This window comes from Engraulis encrasicolus, chromosome 24, assembly GCF_034702125.1.
Source record: "Engraulis encrasicolus isolate BLACKSEA-1 chromosome 24, IST_EnEncr_1.0, whole genome shotgun sequence".
Classification (NCBI taxonomy): Eukaryota; Metazoa; Chordata; class Actinopteri; order Clupeiformes; family Engraulidae; genus Engraulis; species Engraulis encrasicolus.
Genome location: NC_085880.1, coordinates 35,763,133 through 35,786,973, shown reverse-complemented (window position 1 = coordinate 35,786,973; position 23,841 = coordinate 35,763,133). Strand labels below are relative to the sequence as shown.

Sequence of the window (23,841 nt, the reverse complement as noted above, 5' to 3'; positions counted from 1 at the left end):
GTGTTGTGAAGTTGCAAGCGGTGGAAATGCGTTGTAACATAAATCGGGCGAGTAACGGAGTGTTTTCTACGAGGCTAAATGTCGCAATGAGGATATGCGAGGATGTCCAAATCGCTATTCCAGTCGCCGCGTGTCAGCGGTTAGGGAAATGTTTGTGGAATTCACATTAAGTTCCACTGCTGCTGTTTCTTTGCTCCCACTCTGACGAACGATTTGCTAACCTGAAAGTATAACGCCTACTACTGTCTCTATGATGGAGCTGGGGGAAACAAACAGGAGGAGCAGTCCAGAGCTGAGCAGTCGTTCTTTTTTAACCCTTTTGACGCCACAGGTGTTATCTCTCCTAGACTAAGGTGCACTGCGCTCCAATATTTATCCATTATAAAAGATGAATTGTTGGTCCATTTTTAATTTTTATATTGAAGGTATTTCATGAAATGTCATCAAACTTTTCAAATATACTCAACTTTGAAATTGTTTCAGTTTTGGATAATGAGGTTTTAAACTAATGGGTAGTGTGTGTGCGCGCCACCTCACTCTTTTGTTGTCATCTCTATGGTTAAATTAAGCACAAAAATGACTAGGGTATTAGAGTTTGGGCCCACCTATGCAGCAGCCAGATCAACTGAAAGAATATTTTAGCACATGGAGTTACACAGATGATGGCTACTTGATTTGAAATTATAATGAATTATCTAAGGAAGGGGCCGCAGTCATGAAAACTCCCACATCATTCAGAAACCTCTTTAACAAGTCATGACAAACATCTGGTGCAGAAAGTGACTAGGGAGCAGGCAATGAGAATAAAATAACACAGTGCAATGTAATAACAATAGCAATATTATACCATGTAACACACACACAAGCACACCCGTGTAGTGGTATTAATTTTACTGTTGGAGGTATTAAAAATGGTATTAAAAAGCATTAAATTGGGTGATGAAAAATGTGCAGATACCCTGTAATTATAAGGCCCTTGCTATGAGTATGTACAGCACCGCCTATAGTATTGGCACCCTTGACGTTTAAGCACATAATGGGAGATATCTCTTGTCAACAAAAGAGGAATTAAGTTATTCGGAATTAAGAGGAATAAATCTTGCCTCACGAGCCATCCTACGTACTTCTGCCAAAGGATTGGCTCCACTACGGTAGTCTGGCCTTGCTTTTCTGTGGAGTGTCTGGACCGGTAGGATTTTAATCGCGCTGTCGGCGATTGGGTGAGAGGCAATCATTTCAAACCATAACTGAGTGCAAACTTCCCGCTTTCTGCAATCGCGTCAGATCACACAAACTCCAGACCATGAATACAAAATCAAATGGTGGTATTATGGGATGGTGAGGACCAGGCTAGAATAAACCACCCACCTTATTCCGAATAAAAGGAATTTCCGAATAAACTTGATTCCGCTTTAAAAGCATCATTAAACTCAATCCCAAATTGGAATTACATGTTATTCTGAATTAAATGGAGTTCAATCGGAGTAAATGCTCCATCTAACCGAGGCCACTGTCTGACCTCTGATCTCAGATGGGCGACAGGAGGATTTGATGGAGTGGAGGAAGTGGATGTAAAATCCTGGATGTGACCCTTAGCATATGTGATTTCATTGAGCCAAATTGAACCATTCATTTGCTGAATTGAACTGTATTACATTACACTTAGCTGATTATTTTATCCAAAGCAACTTAGTTTTTTTTGTACAGGGTATTGGTTATAGTCCCTGGAGCATTGTGGGGTTAGGTGCTTTGCTCAAGTTAATCTCAGCCATGGAGTGAGAGGGAGTGGAAGGGTGGGATTTGAATTAAAGGGCATGCTTCACTTGTAAACCTCAATCTGTGATTTTGTTTGTGTCTGACCGAATGCAGATGGGCGAGAGGAGGGTCTGGTGGAGCGCAGGAGGCAGCTGGCCAATCAGACCACTCGGCTGAGGGAGACCTATGAGACCCTCATGGGCCAGTTCCCAAACCTGCGCTTCGAGTACACGTGAGTTGGACAATCTCATTCATACACACTGCTGATTGTTGCCACTGTAGCGCTCTCTTAGATGCATGTTTGTTGGCTGAGCTTTTTGAGTCTTATTGTGTGTGCGTGCGTGTGTGGTGAATGAGTGAATGTGGTCTAACCATGTCCTCGGTCCTCTCTCATGTGCAGGGATCCAGAGCGTGGCTGGGACCGGCGTAAGGTGAAGGGGCTGGTGGCAAACCTGTTCACAGTGAAGGACGTGTCCACTGCCACTGCCCTGGAGGTGGTGGCTGGAGGCCGGCTCTACAATGTGGTGGTAGACAACGAGGTAAGGGCCATGCTGCTATTGCTTTTAGTCGGATACGTCATGTTGAGATATATACGTTCGTTGAAATTTTGGGGATTTCTAAAAGCATATTTTTTAGCCCACCCGTAATAAGAAATTAACAAAATTATACAACAAGTCTGACTGTATTGCTTTTGTATTCTTTTCTACTCTATTCTGTTGCTAATGGCATGCGAGTTCTCCATCCTCAAGAAAATTGTTGTAATAAAAATCGTAGCATGTCCACCCCTGTATTTTATTTGTATTCTATGCTCCTCCTCAAATTTCTTCTAATTATATCTCTGAAGAGCTGTTGTACCGGTGTTCTGTCGAGGTATGTTGCCTCGTCGAGATGAGCGACCGGTAGCCTTACTCGATAGTGGTGTTCTATCGATTTGCGCTGCCTCATTTAAATGAGCGACCTTTATTTTCTGTGGAAGACGTTTCAATCGGCCATGGTCCACGTAGGGCTGTTTATAACCATTACTTTATTTATAATAATAATAAATAATAATACTTTCATTTTATATAGCGCCTTTCAAAACACCCAAGGACGCTTCACAGAGTGTTGTGTTGGAAAGTGTGAGTGTGTGTGCGCGTCAGTGTGTGAGCGTGTGTGTGAATGCATGTAAGTGAAAGTGCTTGTGGAACTAGCAGCGATAAGCCTCCAGGAAGAGATGTGTCTTAAGGTGTTGCTTAAACATGGCCAGTGAAGGGGCATTCTGGATGTGGTCGGGCAGATTGTTGCAAAGAATGGGAGCAGCAACATGGAAGGCTCTGTCACTGGTGGCCTTGAGCCTGGTACGAGGGACGATCAGCTGGCCCTTGGAAGAGGACCGCAGGGATCTTGAGGGGTCATAGGGGTGAAGGAGGTCTGTGAGGTAGTGGGGTGCCAGACCATGGAGGGACTTGAAGGTTAGGAGGAGGACTTTGTAGGTAATGCGTGACTTGATGGGGAGCCAGTGAAGCTGCTTGAGTATGGGGGTGATGTGCTGCCAGGGTCTAGTGCCTGTTATGATCCTGGCAGCAGAGTTCTGGACATATTGCAGCTTGTCTAGGGCCTTGTTGGATAGACCAAGCAGGATGGCATTGCAGTAGTCCAGACGGGAGGAGATGAAGGAGTGAGTGAGCGTCTCCGTAACTGTCTTGGAGAGTGAAGGCCTGAGTCTGGAGATGTTTTGGAGATGATAGAATGCCGATTTGGTGACACTTTTGATGTGGGAGTGAAGTGAAAGTGATGAATCCAAGATGACACCCAGGTTACGTACTTCAGGGGATGGGGTGATGGTGCATCCATCGATGTCCAGGTGGAGATCTCCAACCTTCCTTTGCAGCATTGCTGGTGCCACCACCATGAGCTCAGTTTTATTGCTGTTCAGTTTGAGGAGATTGTGTGTCATCCAGGTTTTGATGTTGATGATTTGCTGGTGATTCCAAAAGTCAAAACAAAGTGTGGAGAGGCAGCCTTTAGCTTCTATGCTTCAAAGCTTTGGAACCAGCTTCCAGATGACGTAAAAAATGCACCCACTATTGATGGCTTTAAATCTAGACTCAAGACAAAGCTGTTCTCAGATGTTTTTCCTCTAGCTTAAATTACATATCATTCTTTTTATTATTATTATTATTATTATTATTATTATCATTATTATTATGTTCATTTTATTTTATTATTATTTTTACCTTATGTTTTATCTTAATGTTTTAAATGTTTTTTTTTACTCTAATTTATTTCCTTCTTCCTTCCATGTTTCTTTTCATTCACATTTGTTAACTTTGTGAAGCACATTGAGTTGCACCTGTGTATGAAATGCGCTATATAAATAAACTTGCCTTGCCTTGCCTTGCCTTGCTATGGTACCAAACCAGCCTTACTTAACCCATACGAGAGTATGCAATTTCGCACAATTCGATGGGCAATCACCCGCGAAAACCGCCGCGAGGGCGTGCGCATGCATGTACATGCTCAGTAGCGAAAAGGGTCACATCTCGATGGGTTGCTCATATAGACCGGACACCGGTGTTATTACTGCAGCTGTAGTTGCTCCTACTGCGTGGTTGTCCAGACAAAAGCAAATTTCTCTCTGCATGGCCAACTGCCTGTTATTTAATTGTTAATTGTGTCTCTCTATTGTTATTAATTAATTTATTTCATTAACTGTCCATATGACATGCCAGCGGCAAAGTCAAAGATAAATTTCCCCCTGAAAGACTACAGTGTGCTAAATTTTACTCATAATGTTTGAGTAGCCTTAATAAGTAAAAAAGACTTCATCTTTTCAAATTCTTTGTTAATTTTATGCTGACGTTATTAGCTATTTTTGGGTTTGTTTTTCAATATCCACTGTGTGAGCAATAAAGTTTCTAACGTTATGAAACCTCCCAGGTTGGCACGAACAGATGGCTGACTGATGCTCTTGTTTTATTAGGTGACTGGCAAGAAGCTCCTGGAGAAGGGCGAACTGAAGCGCCGCTACACCATCATCCCCCTTAACAAGATAGCAGCCAGGACCCTCAATGACAACGTGGTCAGGAGTGCCAAGGAACTGGTAATGTTTTTATGCATTTACTAATTTTATTTACATGAAACTTCATCCACTTGTAGAGTGCAGAGGCAATCATCTTATTGTTGCTTACTTTGTTTTTACTTCAAGAACTTTTAGCTTTTCATTAACTTTTTTTGCGGTATCCGTAGTCTCATCAAAACTTTCTTTCTCTGTCTCTCTCCCTCTCTCTATGCGTTTCATGTCTCTAGGTGGGTGCTGATAATGTGCACACTGCGTTGTCCCTGGTGGGCTCTGAGAGTGAGGTGCAGAAGGCCATGGAGTACGTCTTTGGTACCACGCTGGTATGTGACACCCTGGACAACGCCAAGAAGGTGGCCTTCGACAAGCGGGTCAGCACCAAGACTGTCACGCTGGGAGGAGATGTGTTTGACCCGCAGGGAACGCTGACCGGAGGTGACACACACACAAACACTCCTACTAAATTCATTAACGCCTCCTTCCCCCTCTCTCACACACAATGAGCATTCACCAGCATTTGGTGTGAACAAAGAAAACCGATTAGATTGAAATCATGCCATCATTGCACTTAAATCAGAGTGTTTTGCAAAGAGGGTGGTTTTACAAATCCTACTTAAAAATGGCTAATTAGATCAAGTTTAAAAGTTCAGGAAGAAAGACTGAGGAAGGCGCAGGTGTGCCGATGTTATTCAATGCGTAAAAATAAAATGCTTCCATCATCTGAAGTGTTTAATTTTATCTTTCAGAAGAATTTGTTTTAGGATGAAATAAAGCATAGGTAAAACGTTAGGCAGAGAGCATTCGCTGAATCATTGTAATGCAAATTCCAAGCGTCAGCCACGTCTATAAGGTGGTTGTGAAGACGTTTTTTATTGCCTATGCTGTAAAATGTAAAGTTCTATATTTAAATGTAGGCCTATTGCTTGATAGAGAATGAAGCCACCCACAAAGCGACATCAAAGGAGATAATAGGTAAATGTATGTTATGAAGTTTTCATTTCTAAACATGTCGCCATGCAAGACTTGAACCCGGTGCAACCGCATATTACGCTAGCCTGAGTATCATCCTCCGTAGTGACCGCGCTGGCTCAATACTTTCGCTTGCTGACCACGGAGTCTGACCCTGCAGCCACCCCCGGCAGTTGGAATTCAGATATTCGTTCAGTATCTGAATAGCCAATAGGCTCGCTGATAGTCTAAGCCCCTCCCCAAGCCCTCTTACATATTCAACTGAAATACAACAACTTGATGATGGCGATGTGATGTCTGTAACCAGGACATTTGATAGTGCTTGGTGTAAACTGGGACATTGCCGTCCGCCAAGACCTTTGACGGGCTTTCGGCACTGACACTGCGCAGCTCTTGGGCAGTCACACTGGGCGTTTCTCTTCTGTTCACTTTAATGGTTTTAGTTGACAGTTAATATCTTCATAACAAGGTTGGAACAAGCGCAGCCCCATTTCAGTGTTACTTTTTTTGCTGTCACACTCGACGCATATACACAGACACAAACTGGAGAGGGTGGGGGCTGCTCCGTGGGCTGTGCATTTGGCGCATATTAAACAACGCAACTAGTAGTTTCCCAATAAAATTTGAATCATAATGCCGTGGATCCAATACTATAATATCATATAATATTGTCCTCAAGTCTGAGCGATGCATTGATTATTTGGTCAGGCTAATATTACGCAGCGCACCTTCCCACTGGGCCATCTACACCTTCATCTCCGTGGGAGGAATTGTTCAAAACTCATCTTATTATCAAGACCATAAAAGTTTTCTAAAAATGTGCTAGTTATCAGACATCCACCGGAATGAAAGACAATGGTAATAATTGTAGTTTTAACTGCAATTATTACCCCAAAGACTGTTTAAATGGTTAGACTGCTTTGATCTCGCAAAATGCTTGCGGGAATATGCGGAACGGTCAGGTTGTTCCCTACAGGTTGACATTTTTTTTGAAATACTGATTAATTAAGCCTGGCGTTAAACCTGGGAGCTACCAGGTTTGAGTTGGAGCATAAATTACCTTAAACCGAGTTTCAGGTTAGCAAGACTGATGGAACGGATCGCCGTCTTAAAATAGCACAGTTTAGCTTTAGACTTGAACTCGGATTTGGGGTTGACGTCGTTGATGGAATAGTCCCTGGGTCTAGTCACTGTGTGAAGTAGCCCAGTTTGTCTTTAAAAGTTCAGTCTCAGTGATTTGTTCCACACTTGCATCATCGACCTTTTTTGTTTTGTTTTTTGTTAAACCCAACCACCAACCCCCCCTTATGGGGGACTTATATTGTCTTCCTTTTTTTTTTTCTTTTTTTTTTTCTCTTTTAACAAATTAATGTATTAAGTTTTTCTTTTAACAACAACAAAATGTAATATATACAATAAAGGATAATAAAAGGTTACAGAAAAAAGGAAAGACAGGAGAAAACAAATACAAAACCAATCTGTGTGTCCCCCAACACTTCAAACTATATATTAATTAAACAACACTAGCCCCCCTTTCCCAACCCCCGCCCCCATCCCAGGAAGGAATTATAACTTAATTTTGCGCTGATATTTCTATACCGTAGACATTTATGAACTAAGCAAATTTAAAAATTAATTTATATTGAAAAAAAATCATATTTTTATATCTAATGATGATTCATACAAATTATTGAAGATTTCCTTCCATAAGAGAGGAGAATCCATCATTTTTTCCCAGCTATCAAAAATGTTACTTGGGAGCTCAACCAATTTATCTGTATGTAGGTAGAACTTATATATTTCCTTGTTTATTTTTGTTTGATTTAGCCATTTGTTCTGCTTTATATTTGGTCTACACACTAAATTACTGTCACTGCTCGTTTTAATTTTTTGCTTTCACCTTGATGGTAGAGATGAAGTTAATTGATTGTATTGTTGAGTTGTACATACCTCCCCATACCTGTCTCTTAACTGTTTATATGAGAGGATTTGATGTTTCTCGTTTACAATGTCATTCACAAAAAGAATTCCTTTAATGAACATTTGCTTATAAAGAAAATAACTTTGCCTCCACTCAAAATATTAGAGTTAAACCACAGGATTTGTTGCAATATATCTTCAGCCTTTTCTGGAGGATTATACTGAAAGTGAAGCCAACTTTGCAGTGCCTCCATCAAGAAGCTAGAAGCTTTCTGTATAATGCTTTCCATCTTATTAAAGTGTGTTTGACTAATCTGTAAAAATCATCATCGACCTTTATTAACTTGATGGCTTCTTATTGTCTAGTTTATTGGTTAGATTGTTGTGAAGGGTGCAGTCCGGTACTGCCCAGTTCCTTGTTGAACTTTTTGGAGCTGCATTTTAGCTCTGTATTATTTAGCACTATTGTTTAGTCGTGTATGTAAGAGCTTCCCATTGCTCTTAGTTATGTGAAGGGTGTGGATGTGGAGGATATAATCAGATGCTCCTCTATTCCTCATTTGGGCTACTGTACTTTTACCTCCATCATTTGGCAGTGCACCCTACCGTTAAGCTGTGTATCTAAGAGCCTCTCCTCTCTTGGTTTGATAAAAAAGTATTGATTTTGTGGGTGTGGGAGGCATCATTATTGGCTGCTTTTTGGATAAATGTAGCTCTGTATCATTTGGAAGTGTATCTAAGTGTCTGCATCCTCTCTCTTTCCATGTGGGCCTAATGGCACTGTAATGCACTCAGAGGAGAGGAGAGGTGCACAGCTACAGGCTTCCTCTCTCGAATTGAAAAGTGGGACTTCAATATGGGTTACTTCCATTATCCTAAACTCCCGTCCCCCTGGGCTTTTGGGCTTGCGCTGCCCTGGATCTGTGGAGAAAACAATTAAGTTTTCCCTCTGACAGCCTAGCTACTTTTGGGGGACTTTTCCTCCATTCAACATTCCGATTGCAAATGAGAAAAGTACCTTTTGAGTTGTGCTTTTGCAAGATCTTGAATTAAACTTCTGTCGGCAATGACTTCTTGTGACGTCACGAGGCTTCAAGTGCAAGGGAGGACGGGAGTTACCGGTAGAATGATGGAAAGAACCTAATGTGTGTTGGCACCTCTCTGGCCTTAGATTGCCTCAGTACCTTCTAAGATGTTCCTCACAAATCAACTGCTCTAAAACAAGTTCAGAATAGGCCTGTCACGATAACAATTTTTGCCAGACGATAACGATAACAAGAAATTATTGCGATAATCGATAATATTGTCTCTCTCGCCATTTTCAAACAATATAATGTGCAATAAAAAACACTGCTATGCAAGGTGCGGCCTCCTTCTTGAAACATTGAATGTAACAGCAGACTCAGAGGTTTAAATAATTAAGATTGACGCCTGCTCCAAGAAGAAATGTGTCAAACAATATAATGACGTAAAAATGCAATAAAAATGTGACTACACCCCTTCACATTTTTAAACCATCACGGCGGGGGATATATATATGTTTTTAAATATATCCTAATAGAGCACAATATGCTCTAAATAGGCTTTTTTGTATTTATTATTAAGGTAAGTTATATAGACTTTCTTCAACATTTTCTGTTATTTATCTTTCTCAAGCACACTGAATGGCTTATAGGCCTATCCATGGTGTGATGTAACATAACCTACTGGTGGGGTATATTGTTAATTCACAAATTATTACTTAGACAGCTTATTTCAAACAAATGCACGTTGTTACTAGCTAATTCATTGTCAGTCAAAACCCAAATCAGCCCTGTTAAAGGCATTTCAACATCAGAAAAAAGCAAAAGAGCATGAACAGATGCACAAGTTCCATCTCTCTCTCTCTCTCTCTCTCTCTCTCTCTCTCTCTCTCTCTCTCTCCGATACCCTCGACTGGAACAAGTGACAATTCTGCGCACTTCAAAGTCCTTTATGAACGCCCATACATTGATTCTTATGAGTTATGAGTCGCCATGCCTCTGTTTCCCCTGTAGCCCGCTCAACCGTTTACATTCTCCTGATGTGACAGATTTAAATCCACAAATCTTATCTCCATGATTTGCTTGCGGACTGCCTACTCATATTGTTAGGTCTAAATAAACAAGAAATATAGCGAAAATCACAAAAAGAACAGACAACGAACGTCGGGGTAGGAGGCGCATTGAAATAATAGTGGAAACTCGGCAAGGTTTAAAATAACAGCCTTAGAGCAAGTTTGTCGCGACGGCACAACTATTTCATGTTTGCACAAACACGTCTTCGTCGTGGATATTGGGTTGCTGCGCATGTTTCAAAATGAAAATTTGCATCCGTGTTGGAGCTGTTCATTCCCCTCTCTGAGGAACGTTGCAGATGCGCTTACTGAGACTGGAAGAATATTGCGCTCCTAGTCTCTAGCGCTGATTCTTTGTCGAGGCTTATAAGCGACGCGCGGGAACACCAGCGTTCTATTTCAAAGACGCAAGTAGCCAGATCAATGCACTTTTTTCCAACCAGAACGGCACTGAAACTTGAAATTACACGAACATTTAAGCGTCATTGCGCTGCGTTGGCCTATAACGCGCCATCAGTAGTCTTACGGCTATGGTAGAGAAAGGGAGAGGGGGAAAACAAAACATCACGCAAATAACTTATCGTTACTTATCGGGGCCAGAAAAGTGATCGTTCTTGTAAAAAGTTATCGTCCGATTTATTGACTTATCGTATATCGTGACAGGCTTAGTTCAGAAGTGCAAGGTATTGCTGCATGAAAAGTAGTCAGAACCTCTACATGGAAGCAAGGCCTCCGCCCTACTATGTACAGAATGTTTTACAGACAAACAATAATGGTGCGTTAACACTCACACAGACACACACACATATGCACGCACACACACACACACACACACACACACACGTAACGTTGTTTTCACCCCCACCTGTGTCCCTGTTGTGTATGCCAGGTGCTCGTCCCCAGATGGCGTCCGTGCTGTCTAAGCTGGCGGAGGTGAAGGACGTGCAGGATGAGCTGAGCACCAAGGAGGCCGAGCTGAGGGAGCTGGACAAGGAGATGGCCAGCCTTAGAGGCACCGCAGACAGGTGTGTGTTTGTGCATGTGTGTTAGGGGTGTAAATCAAAGCCTTCATGGCGATTTGATTCAATATCGATTTGCTTTTGTGATTTAAAAAAATATATATTTTTATTTTTATTTTTTTTGAGGCCAACAATTAGATTATTTTCGATACTTAAAGGTGCACTGTGTAATATTTTTAGTAGTTTATTTCCAGAATTCTTGCTGCCCATTCACAAATGTTACATTTTCTAAGTACCATTGCCATCAAATTCCAAGTACGGTATTCATTATGACTGGGAAAATTGCATTTTTCATACATGAAAAGGGGGAGGATCTTCTCAATTGTCCGCCATTTTGAATTTTCAGAAGTAGACATTTTTAGGAGAACATGCTGTACTTTAGTCATACTAGTAGTAAATATGAGTTAAATTTTTAGTAAATATTCATGAAAAGATCACATTTTGGAAGTAAACAACAGTTTGTCAGCAGCATAGTTGCAATACCCATTCTGGCCACCATCCTACACAATGCACCTTTAAGAATGGTCCATAGTTCGATTCAATTCGTTTCATTCATGGTGCATTTGTTTTTTTTTTTTTACTTTCATAGGCTAGACTTATGTGATTTTAAATAAATTAACAAAAAACAAAAAAATGTGATGTGTTGTGATTTGGAGATTTCTATCTCTTTGTTGTGTGTCAGACTGTTTGTCGTTTGCCTTTTGCATTTCCTCGCTTGTGTGTGTATGTGTTGGAGCGTGTGTGCATCATAGCTAGTGTCCCTTGCATCTGCACTGTCTACTGCTTGTCTGCATCTCTGCTACCATGGTGCAAATACCGTCAGTCTCTCTCTAAGTGTGTGCATGTGCACATGCGTGTGTGTTGTGCAGGTACCGTCAGCTGAAGCAGCAGCTGGAGTTGAAAAGTGAGGAGGCCCAGATCCTGGAAAACAAACTACAGCAGAGCTCCTTTCACCAGCAGCAGGAAGAGCTGGATGCCCTGCAGAAGACCATCGGTACACACACACACACACACACACACACACACACACACACACACACACACACACACACAGAAGGCCGTCAGCACACACCGTAGACAACGGACGACAGTGGTTTGGTCCCCCACACTGCTATCTGAACCATGCGACTTCAGACTAATCTTTTCATCATTTGGTTTGGCTTGTACTTGTATTTAGTATTTGGTTTGTATGGTATATTTGCGTCATTGTCATGTTGTAGAGGAGAGCCAGGCCACCGTGCAGAAGAGAAGATTCGGAAATAGGAAAATTTTCTTTTGGTGACCCCCAGTTTGGGAACCACCAGATTATTCTAAAAAACAGTGCGATTAGTGAATGGCCACGTTTACATGATGTTTTTAATTCTGAATTAATAATTCATAATGAAATGGTTCCATTGAGTTTACATTACACTTTCATTTAATTATGAATTCTGAAGTGTTCACATTAAGTTTTCAAAGCGTAAATAAATATTGTTCAGAATCAAATTTGAGTCGATTCTGAATTAAATGTTTTGTGTAAACAAGGCCAATAAATAATCCATGTGTTGCAGAGGAGAGTGAGGCCACCATGCAGAAGACCAAGGAGGTGCAGAAGAAGGCGGAGGAGAAGTTCAAGGTCCTGGAGAACAAGATGAAGAACAAGGAGGCCGAGAGGGAGAAGGAGCTCAAGGACGCCCAGAAGAAACTCAACGACGCCAAGAGCAAGGCAGACGCCTACCACAAGAAGTTGAAGGAGAGACAGCAGGTATCACATGCGCGCGGTTGTTGAGCGACACACTAAAGGCAGAAAAAAGGGGGGGTTGAGTATATCGATCCTTGTCTTTGCAGCACTTTGACACAGGTTGTTGCTATTGACGTGGCTCTCCTCTTTACCTCTTTCACTAAAGCACCAGTTCACCTCTTGAGGCCCATTAATTCTGGACGCATCAGCTTTCTCTCAATGGGTGCCTTCAGTTCCAACAGAGAACTGTGGCCATTCCCACACCTAAGTTTGAACCTTGGACTACTGATGTGTTCAGGCGGAAAAAATCTGAGCTTTTCGTTTTGTTTTTTTAATGTTGTCAACCGGAAAAAATACTACTTCTTACGTTAAATATAGTGACTCGCAAAGAGGTGTCTCGTCTTCAATTTTTTGATGTTTTTACACGAGGACGATTGCTAGTGGACACGACAAAATGTTTTATCTGAAGTCATTCGTTTACACGGCAGCCTCGCCGTCGGGTCCTGAAAATGCAAAAATCTGGAAAAGTGGGACGTAAAGGTGTATTGAATGGGAACATGTTTTGCCTCTTTTACTGTTAAAACTCCCCACTCTGGAAGGAGTCTTCAGATTTCAATCTTCAAGCCCCAATGTCGGGGTTGCCATGTAAACGGAAGGCACTTCTTATAAAATATTTGGACGTTTTCCCTAGCAATTGGGCTCGTATAAACGCTCCCTTATCCTTCTCAGGTCGTTCACCGTTCAGCATTTGATTTGGAATGTAACTGGTGCAGGCACTGGCACTGTTCAGGCAGGCCTGAAAATCACTTCTGAGTACTTGACATGCATAGCCTAAGTACATTAGACTGCACATATTTGACTATCATTTTGTCCAACACTTGTACACGTGCAGACACACACACACACACACACACAAACAAACGCACACCCTTACCCAACATCCTTGGCACAAACACACACACAATAATTCATACCTCCTACACACACATACTTTCTGAGACATTGACAAGCGACTGGAAGATGAATCTCAATATTTTCAAATATCTGCTTCTTTCTGATGGTTGAAATGAGGCGAGGAGTTGGAGGTATTGATTTGTTTGCTGTGCTGGACGGAGCTGCCTGCTGCACTTAATGCCACCGGGTCCATCTCCTGTTTACGCTTAGCTTTCCACTCAAATTGGAGAGGCTGTCACCTGAGCCCTTTAAAACATGCTCCGGTTCGCAGTTGAGGAGAGGGGGAGGTAGGGGCGAGGGGTGACTGAAATGTATTTTGGAGTGGGTAGGAAGCGGGTGGTGTAGTGGATGGGTCGTTTTTGGTCTTGAGGGGTGATGGGTTGGGTTAGTGGGGTTTCTTTACACTTCTCAGAGGGGCTTTTTTTCGTGTGTGTGGCCTTTGCTGTTATTTACAACTTATGTGCCAAACCCTGTCTTTTCACTTACCCGCGGGGCCTCGTGGGGTCATGAAAGCACTTTGGAGAAAATCAATGCTGCAGCCAAACGCATTTGTGATGGACCGCTGTTCTCTGGCTTTCATTCTTTTTCTGGCTTTCATTCTTTCTCTTCAGTCACTTTATTTCTTCACTCACTCACTCACTCACTCACTCACTCACACACACCCTCACATACAGTCTCACTCACTCACTCACTCACTCACTCACTCACTCACTCACTCACTCACTCACTCACTCACTCACTCACTCACTCACTCACTCACTCACTCACTCACTCACTCAGAGCACGTTCAGGCCGACACAGAACCGTGCTGGAGCCCGTTCCCGCACCTAATCGCGAACCGGCCGTCGTGTTCATGCCACAGATATTTGCGTTCGTGAACCGGAAAATTGGTTCGCAATGCGAACCGCAAAATACTAGGTTTTCCTCCGCGAACCGTGACGACAGTGTGCCCGTCAGCAGGTTCATCCGGGTAACGCAGTCAAATGCAGGAAAAGTTCAGAGCCCGGTATGAACACGGGCGGTTCGCAGACAAGCACTTTAGTGCTGAACGTAACTGGTGCGAGCACCGACACTGGCTCCGTTCTGGTCGGCCTGAAAGCCCTATCACTCACTCACACACACCCTCACACACACCCTCACACACACCCTCACACACACCCTCACATACACTCTCACTCACTCACACTCTCACTCACTCACACACACACTCACACTCACACACACTCACACTCACTCTCTCTCTCACACTCACTCTCACTCTCACACACACACACTCACACTCACTCACTCTCACACGCACGCACGCACACGCACACACACACACACACACACACACACACACACACACACACACACACACACACACACACACACACACACACACACACACACACACACACACACGACTGACTGCTGGATGCTTATCTTGTTTGTCTCTCCTCTTTGCCTTTCCCTGACAGTCTCCCTTTTTTGTTGTGTGTGTTTGTAGGAGGTGGACACAGTGAGTCTGGAGCTGGAGGATCTGAAGCGTGAACAGACAGGCTACCAGCAGCAGATCGAGGCTGTGGACGAGGTCATGAAGGGCATCCAGGAACAGATTGATGCTATGGCAGAGACCGTCTCAACCAACAAGGTGCAGTCTTCTAGGGGTGGGCGATATGGCAAAAAAGTTGTATCACGATATTTTAACATGAAATCACGATTTCGATTTTTTATCACGATCTTCCATCCAAAAAATAAAAACAACAAAAAACAACTTTCATGTACTTGCAATTTGTAATTTGCAGTCAATAAAATGTTAACACACTGATGACACTCTCATAAAGTGTACAATTGGAATACAATAATGTAAAGAATAAAGTGAAGACAACAACAAAAGTGAGAAAACGTCACTCTGATACTGATAATAAACATCCTCACTGCAAGACGATCTATACGATTTCTCCACTTTGGCAGATTCGAGACGATCTTTTACTCAATATCGCGATTCACGATATAATATCGTCATATCGCCCACCCCTACAGTCTTCTATAGGGACGCTTTCTGTCTCGGCTCTTGTTGTTGCTATGGTTACCATAAGCGTCGTCAGGAAAGATAGTTGGCAGAAGCAGTTGCCTCTCATTTTAAAATACAGTTGGTATAAACACTCTCCTAACCTTAACTTTGGGTAAAGTAAAGCAAATAATTGTCTATACACAGGCATGACGCCATCCTATGTACTCCACCCAAAGATTTTGGCTCTGCACATTGTCTGGCGAAACCCTCCTAGCTTGGTTCGCTCACTGTTTAGACAATCGGCAAACAGTTGAGCGGTGACTCATATCTCACCCTCTAAGTCTGTTACTGATTGGTTATGGTAACACTATTCATACTTTTATTTTATTTGTATGCTTTTGCAACACTAAATCGTAACAGTCATGCTAATAAAGCACAATATGCCTTTTTTTTAATAGATAGATATTTTTTGGTCTTTTACGACTTCACTGATGATAGAACAGTGTGAGAGGTGGACAGGAAGCGAATGGGGAGACAGAATGGGAAGGGTCGACAAATGACCCGGATCGCCCGCACGACAGACGAGCGCCCCACTGGTTGGCCACGGCAGGGCCTGAATTTGGAACTCCAATGAATTTAAATGGCAGAGTAAGATCAGACCATCTCCCACTCTCCATGGAGACAGATTCCTAGTCTTAGCTTTCGCCGAGTCTGTTTGACGGAGTCAACAGTCGGCTTTCGCCCAGGCTAACTCTATTTTTTTTTTAAAAAGGTTGAGAAACACTGGATAAAAGCCCCCTGCACCTCATCATAAGCCTACCAACGCCCCCCTTAGTATAGAATAATTAAATGATGCCCCCCTTCTGAACGCCTCCCTAACGCCACCTGAGGGTCTGTAGAGCCCCAGTTGAGAAACACTACTCGATACAATCAAAAATACTGGATAAGAGAAAGATAACGCAAAACACGCCCACTCAATGCAAAAGCGTGTGCTCAAGTTGGGTCTCCTAAGGGGGCGTTGTCCCCTCCTTCTTCTTCTCTTTTTGAGGTGTTTGCACAAGACGTGCGCTACCGCCATCTACAGCGCTAAAGGGACTTCATTTATTCTCAACCTCAGGACTCCGAAGGTCTCCTAACCGAAGGTCTCCTAAAGGGGCGTTCACCCGACATAAAGTGGATACCGGAAAAGAAACAAAATGACGCTTCTTGTTAGATCCACTTTCTTTGATACAATCGTCTTCGTTAATGCTCGGTGGTAGTAAGGGGAGTGGGAGTGGGAAGGGGCGGGAAGTTCTTCGCTTGAGTGATAATGTAGATGGAATGAATTGTGAAAATCTTACCGCAGAGAAATCCAGTTTAACAACTTTGTGTTCACAACTCTGTTGCTCACAGCTGAGTTAGTCTTGGGCTAACATTGCACCGCTGCGTCTCTGATTTCCGGCTACTGCTTAGAAACGCCCACTGCCAGTCTAGTTTAATCTGTGAGTGTTCACAACCGATAAGGTAACAGAGTGCTATGTGGATGTTGTGTTGTGTATAGGACAGGATACCAGCAGGAGATTAACACCATGGACATTTCATTTCAGGGTGCCTGTAAGAAATTTATTTGTTTTGGTAGTTTGTGGCTTTCAAATGATTTCATCAGTAGAAATGTGGAAAAAAACGGATAATGGCTAATGACCATATTTCTGTGTGTTTGTGTATTTGCTTTTGTTTGCGTGTGTGTGTGTTGCAGGAGGCGGTGAAGAGGGCTCAGGAGGAGTTGCGTGTCCAGAAGGAGGTGCTGATGGAGCAGGAGCGGGAGATCAAGGGCAAGAGCGGAGAGGCCGAGCACCTGCACACCCTCAACAACGATGCCCAGCTCAAGATCAAGGAGTCGGAACACAACATCAGCAAGCACAAGAAGGAGAGCACAGACTCGGACGCCAAGGTACATGCAGTAGACACGCACGCACGCACGCACGCACGCACACACACACACACACACACACACACACCAGCATCACCATCAAGGAGAGCACAGAGTTAGACGTAAAGGTACATACAGTAAACACACACACACACACACACACACACACACACACACACACACACACACACACACACACACACACACACACACACACACACACCACCATCACCTCAAGAAGGAGAGCACAGACTCAGACGCCAAGGTATGCACAGTAGAGACACATACATACACACACACACACACACACACACCGCATCAACAAGCACATGAAGGAGAATGCAGACTCGGATGCTAAGGTACATAGCATAACACACACGCACACAGTTTCGCATGGTACTCTGTTCCCTGGGTTGTCATGAATGTTGAGCGCGCATTAATGGATCTCTTCTGACTGGCACCTGTTCGGGTAAGCCAACACACATGTACACACATGTACACACACACACACACACACACACCGGTATTAAGATGTCTTGTACTTTGTTGTGCTGTAGGTGGCGTGGATGTTGCGTGAGCACGAGTGGATCTCATCCGAGCGGCACCTGTTTGGCCAGGCCAACTCTGCGTACGACTTCAAGGCCAACAACCCCCAGGAGGCCGGCCAGAGACTCAGGAAGCTGGAGGAGACCAAGGAGAAGCTGGAGAGGAACGTCAACCGCAGAGCCATGAACATGCTGAGCGAAGCAGAGGAGAGGGTGAGGAGAACACACACACACACACACACACACACACACACACACACACACACACACACACACACAGAAGCTGAGGAGAGCACACACACACACACACACACACACACAGAAGCTGAGGAGAGCACACACACACACACACACACACACACACACACACACACACACACACACACACACACACACACACACACACACAGAGAGAGAAGCAGAGGAGAGGAGAGGGTGAGGAGAGCACACACACACACACACACACACACACACACACACACACACACACACACACACACACGTGAACATACACGGTCAGCTTTGTACTGCATAAAGGTTACCATCAATGCTGTATAAAAATCACAATTTGACTACTCTGCTTATACTTAATGGTATCGCTTTAAACAAATACCTCCATGACATTTGGTGGCTTTTTAAATTCTTAGTAATGTGTTTTTGGATCTACATGAGGCAACCCCTCCAACCTAAAATGCTGAAATAACACTGCGGTTGGTTTGTGCTGTGTTTGGAAATATTTTCGTCTGTGTTATTAAAGCCTTTGAAATGCATTTTTCTGACCTACATTTGAAATATATTTTTCTGTTACGCCCCCTCCATGTTACAAGTCAGAAATGTCTTGATTAAGTTTGTATTTTTAAATTGCTGAAAGGTTTTAATGGCACAAACGAAAATATTTACAACACAAACCAGCACGAACGAACTGCAGTGTTAAGTCAGCATTTTGGGTTGGAGCAGGGGCCAGCCTCACACAGTTTGGTTTTGGTATGTCTCCACTGTGTTTGTTACTTTAATGACTTCAGTACTGTACCCTCCTAAACAAAATATGATTCCATTACCTTCAGTTAAATGCATAACCTTATGAATGTGGTGCATGTGTTTGGTTGTTGTAGTATAATGACCTGAAGAAAAAGAAGCGTATTGTGGAGAACGACAAGGCCAAGATCCTGGAGACCATCAAGGAGCTGGACGAGAAGAAGAACCAGGCTCTCAACGTGGCCTGGCAGAAGGTACGCACGCCACACACACACACACACACACACACACACACTACAGCTCCTGTCCAAAAAAAGATTTATTTCCATAATTGCACCAATAATGTTAAATTTTCATAGATTACAGATTCATGGCCCATACTTTTTTACCACTCCAATAATTTGTTGGTCTATTCCTACATATTTTGGGCTTCCAGCTCAATTTCACAGAATTACAATATTGTGATGAAGAGAAAAAAGAAAGGAATTAGGGTCACATCAAATGAGTTGACATTTGGTACTTTCTAAATAACATGTCAATGTTCAATACTTGGTTAGGAATGTCTTTGCCTTAATCACTGCCATGATGCGTTTAACATTAAAGTCAATGGCAGGGGCATTGTAGGAGTTATGGAAGCCCAGATAATCTTGTTTTTTGTTTGTTTATCTGGTGACCCACACTCTTGATTACAGCCCATAGATTACCATACCACGTTTTGGTGCTTTGGTTTTTATGAGCATTCTAACTCACTAGAATGTCGTTTGACTTTGGTGATCAGTGATCAGGCCAAAAAAAAGCTGATCGGTGCATATTAAGAAATACGAATTTGCAGTGAATGTGCAGTGTCCCCTGTGCATTTTTGCTCAGTTAAGTACAATTTATGTGAAGAATTTTGACATTTATTTACCTTTGCAAAGGTACTGCTACTATTTGAAGCATAACTGTTTGTATCTTTCTTTGTTTCTGTCTCCCTGTGTGCTTGTGCAGGTGAATAAGGACTTTGGTTCCATTTTCTCCACACTGCTGCCGGGAGCTGATGCTCGTCTGGCGCCCCCCGAAGGCTGCGGAGTGCTGGACGGCCTGGAGTTCAAGGTGGCCCTTGGCAACACTTGGAAGGAGAACCTGACCGAGCTCAGTGGGGGTCAAAGGTTAGTGAGCGGGGCAAGGGATACACCTGTGGGGGCTTTTTTGATCTGTCTGGCTTGCAATACAATGCATTTTGGACTTGAAATGGATAGGTTTTTGGGCAAAGTGATGCCATTCACATGTGCATAGTTTTTGGGCACTTTGGGTCTATGTGAGCTCACAGTTCCTGGCAGGGACAGGATGTTGAATACTACTTTATTCTTCATCTAAAATTAGAAATTACACGCATTCAGCTAGTGTTGATAGTGTTCTTCAACTTTGGAGTTCTGATACAGAATAGGTCAAAAGTTTGGACACCTTCTCATTTAATGCATTCTCTCCATTTTCGTTGCCATTTACAGTGCATTGTACATTTTTACAGAGGGCATCAAAACCGCATGAACACATGTAGGATTATGTGCTCAACAAAAAAAATAAATTGTAGCAGTGTTTCAACAGCAATGTTTGCTGTCTATCCACTTAACACTTTTTTTGTGTTTTATTAAGATCGACCTGACTGACTGGGTGTTTCTACTTGAAAATAGACCAAAATAAGCTTGTCGAAACCTGTGGAATAATCAGTTGTGCTGTGTTGACATCAGGTGGATAGACCACTGTCATCACTATTGGAAAACTGCTGGAATTTATATTTTTTGTTTAGCACATCATTCTATATGTGTTCATGCAAATTCCCTCCACGAAAATCTACAATGTACTGCAAATAGCCACGACGATAAAGATAATGCATTGAATGAGAAGGTGTGTCCAAACATTTGTTCTATACTGTAATTAATGTGTAACTGTCAACAGGAAAACTTAAAAGTAGCAGCTTTAACTTGAACAGTTTTATCACTTAACCAAGTTCTTGGACAGGGTCTGCGGATCCTTAAAGGTCTTAGTTACAGTATGTGTTTTTTAAAGGTGCACTTTGTAATATTTTTAGCAGTTTATTTCCAGAATTTATGCCCATTCACAAATGTTACCTTTTTCATTAATACTAAGGCTGTCGTTATGTTTGCTGTAGGGTACGCGAGCGCGTGCACAATTTGTTCATGAACGCGTTAACTTGCGCAATTCATGTCAATTTTACGCACGTTAGATACTGCAACCAAACACGTGCGTTAGGTGCAATATCATCGAACTCGCTGGGGGAGATTGCAAGAAAGACTGCACAGTTCCATACAAGTGCTTCTGGGGAAAACGAAGATGGCGACAACTTTTCAAGACTGTCTCAAGCTTGTCCGAAATTACAAACATTCGATGTGCGATCATACTTCCCAGTTGCACTTTGACAAAGGAGCGTGCAAATATAGAAGTAGCAGTATCGTGTCCTTGCCCGGGGAGTCCTTATTTTGTTTTGTTTACAGTCTGTGTTCCCAATTTTCTTATCACAATGTTGTTCTCTCTGCCCCCTGGATGACACAGCCAGTATTTTGCGTGTTGGTCTACTGCTTTTAAAGCAAGCATGTGCAGTCGGTCGCGCCTCCTGACGCGCGTAATTTGCGGTTCACAGCAAGCGTGCCCAGACCATTACCATCACCATCAATTTCTAAGTCGTCCAATGGAATATCCCCCTGGTCTCTGGTGGCGCTGCCCCTGATCCTGGCCGTTCTGCTGTGCTGTTTGTATTACAGATATATTTGTATTATCCATCTGTAATACATATTGTGATGTCCATGCTGTGGTGCAGGTCTCTGGTGGCTCTGTCCCTGATCCTGGCCATGCTGCTGTTTAAGCCGGCCCCCATCTACATCCTGGACGAGGTGGACGCAGCCCTCGACCTCTCTCACACCCAGAACATTGGACAGATGCTGCGCACTCACTTCACACACTCACAGGTGCGAATTTCTGCCCTTTGTTGGCGGCAGACTTTAAATTCTTGCTCAAATTACTGAATGGGTTTGATGTAACAGTCTGATACAATGATGTGCTGCAATGCAGTCATTGGTCTGGAATCATGTTCGGAACGTCTTGAACCATGTTGGAACTAAATTTCTTCTCTGTATGGTTGTGGCCCTTCACCCTGTGTCATGAAGTAAAGCAGGGGTGTCAAACATAAGGCCCGGGTCCCAGATGCGGCCTGCCAGATGGTTTAATACAGCCCCAGAATTGAAGAGAAAAAACTACCAAGAATGTCAAAGTGAATCTCTAGCCCATTACAAACGTGCCTCAGGTGTCTAAGATTTTAGGTTTTCAATAAATGAGAACTACACATTTGCCATTTTTGCTCTCCATTAACAGTAAAATGCTCCTGATATACTACAGACATTCACCAGCAATTATTGACTAGCAATACGACCCTGATATGAAGCAGAAATTTCAGATATTTTTAAATTACGATAATAGTCCGGCCCATTGGGATTAATTGTATGTGCCCCCTGAACCCGAAATAAGTCTGACACCCCTGAGGTAAAGTAATTTGCGTGTTGCATCTGTGTAATGACTTTAAGTAACTCATGTTTGTTACATCTCTCCTGTGCCTGCAGTTCATTGTGGTGTCCCTGAAGGATGGCATGTTCACCAATGCCAACGTCCTTTTCAAGACTAAATTTGTGGATGGTGTTTCCACGGTGACGCGCACAGCCCAAGCCCAGGAGGGCAAAGGTCACAGGGGTCAGCAGGACAAGGCCAAGCAGCTCAAGGAGAAGCGGCGCCAGATCATGGCCACCTGATAATAGCCACCTACATCCTGTCTCTCACCCTCCACTTCCTGTTTCTCTCTGTCTGTGTGAGGGGTTTTTAAATAGATGTCTAAATCACTCCCATACATCTGACCCAAGATGACTCTAAAACGGGAACCTAGCTTGTAAGAACGTAAGAATGGTAATCAAGCAAAATTTCTGTTTTAGGAGTGGGATTTGGGCGTTCACTTGGTCTGTTTCTGTCTGTATTTTTACTGTCTTTTTTGTCTGTGGTTTTTCATGGCCTTTCCATGTTTTCAATGTTTGTGCTCCATTTTACTGTTTTGCTTTTTTTGTCTCCATTATGTACAAACCATCTTATGTTTTTTAATAATATCTGTACTATTTTAAACACCATCAAATTCTATCAGGATTAATTAAAAATAAAAAAACAATTTCTAAAACGTAACCAATCTTTTGACTCATGGTCCTTTTGTTAACTGAAATTATCATTGTTAACCAATATCGTCCAACACTTGGTTTGAGGTTTTTTTTTGGTTTGTGTTTTTTATAGAAAACTTTTTTCTGACCACTAGATGTCTCACTTTGCCTGAGAATTCCATGCTCATTGGCAACTTCATTTCTCCTTCGAGCGTCAAGGGGTTCTCCCCCCTCATCCTCATTCAAAAGGCTAGACAATGCATTTCGTATCTTTTTAGTGTGCCCGTATTAACACACCACAGGTAGTTTCCTTCCTGTGACCAAGCATCATAAGGATTTATGGGCATCTTTCATTTTTCATAATTTTGTGCCTTGAGAATCATTTGCAGTTTTTCTTTTTACAAAGTATTCCAGCCATAAAAAATAACCATATCTGGAATTTCATAGCATTTTCCTTGCCAAAACATGCATATGCAAACATATATCAGAAAATATTCACACATTCCTCCACTCCCAGACCTCAGTGAGCTTGTGTGGTGCGCTCTCTCTCTCACACACACACACACACGCACACACACAAAGAGCACTGCATAGGATCTACTTACACTCACTCACTTTTTCTCCTCACACTTGAGCACAGTGCAGCCTGGGGATCCAGCCCAGTTTGGTTGCCTGGTAACTGTTGGCGTGGTGTGGTTGCTAGGGCAGGGTGGCTGAGATTGGGGAGAGGGGGGTCGCG

The 23,841-nt window shown here is 42.9% G+C and overlaps 1 protein-coding gene across 1 annotated transcript in view; it reads left to right on the top strand.

Moving 5' to 3' along the window:
- smc2 (structural maintenance of chromosomes 2) overlaps positions 1-23,134 on the top strand; it is a 32,919-nt gene extending 9,785 nt beyond the window's left edge. Inside the window, exons 11-24 of the mRNA XM_063192158.1 lie at positions 1,870-1,987; positions 2,156-2,294; positions 4,718-4,837; positions 5,044-5,248; positions 10,687-10,822; positions 11,686-11,810; positions 12,367-12,560; positions 14,980-15,123; positions 17,222-17,416; positions 17,953-18,153; positions 19,053-19,169; positions 19,903-20,063; positions 21,731-21,878; positions 22,527-23,134. Of these exons, the coding sequence (XP_063048228.1) occupies positions 1,870-1,987; positions 2,156-2,294; positions 4,718-4,837; positions 5,044-5,248; positions 10,687-10,822; positions 11,686-11,810; positions 12,367-12,560; positions 14,980-15,123; positions 17,222-17,416; positions 17,953-18,153; positions 19,053-19,169; positions 19,903-20,063; positions 21,731-21,878; positions 22,527-22,712 (2,189 nt within the window). The 3' untranslated portion in view covers positions 22,713-23,134. The remainder of the gene's footprint in view (positions 1-1,869; positions 1,988-2,155; positions 2,295-4,717; positions 4,838-5,043; positions 5,249-10,686; positions 10,823-11,685; positions 11,811-12,366; positions 12,561-14,979; positions 15,124-17,221; positions 17,417-17,952; positions 18,154-19,052; positions 19,170-19,902; positions 20,064-21,730; positions 21,879-22,526) is intronic.
- Positions 23,135-23,841: the final 707 nt, after the last annotated feature.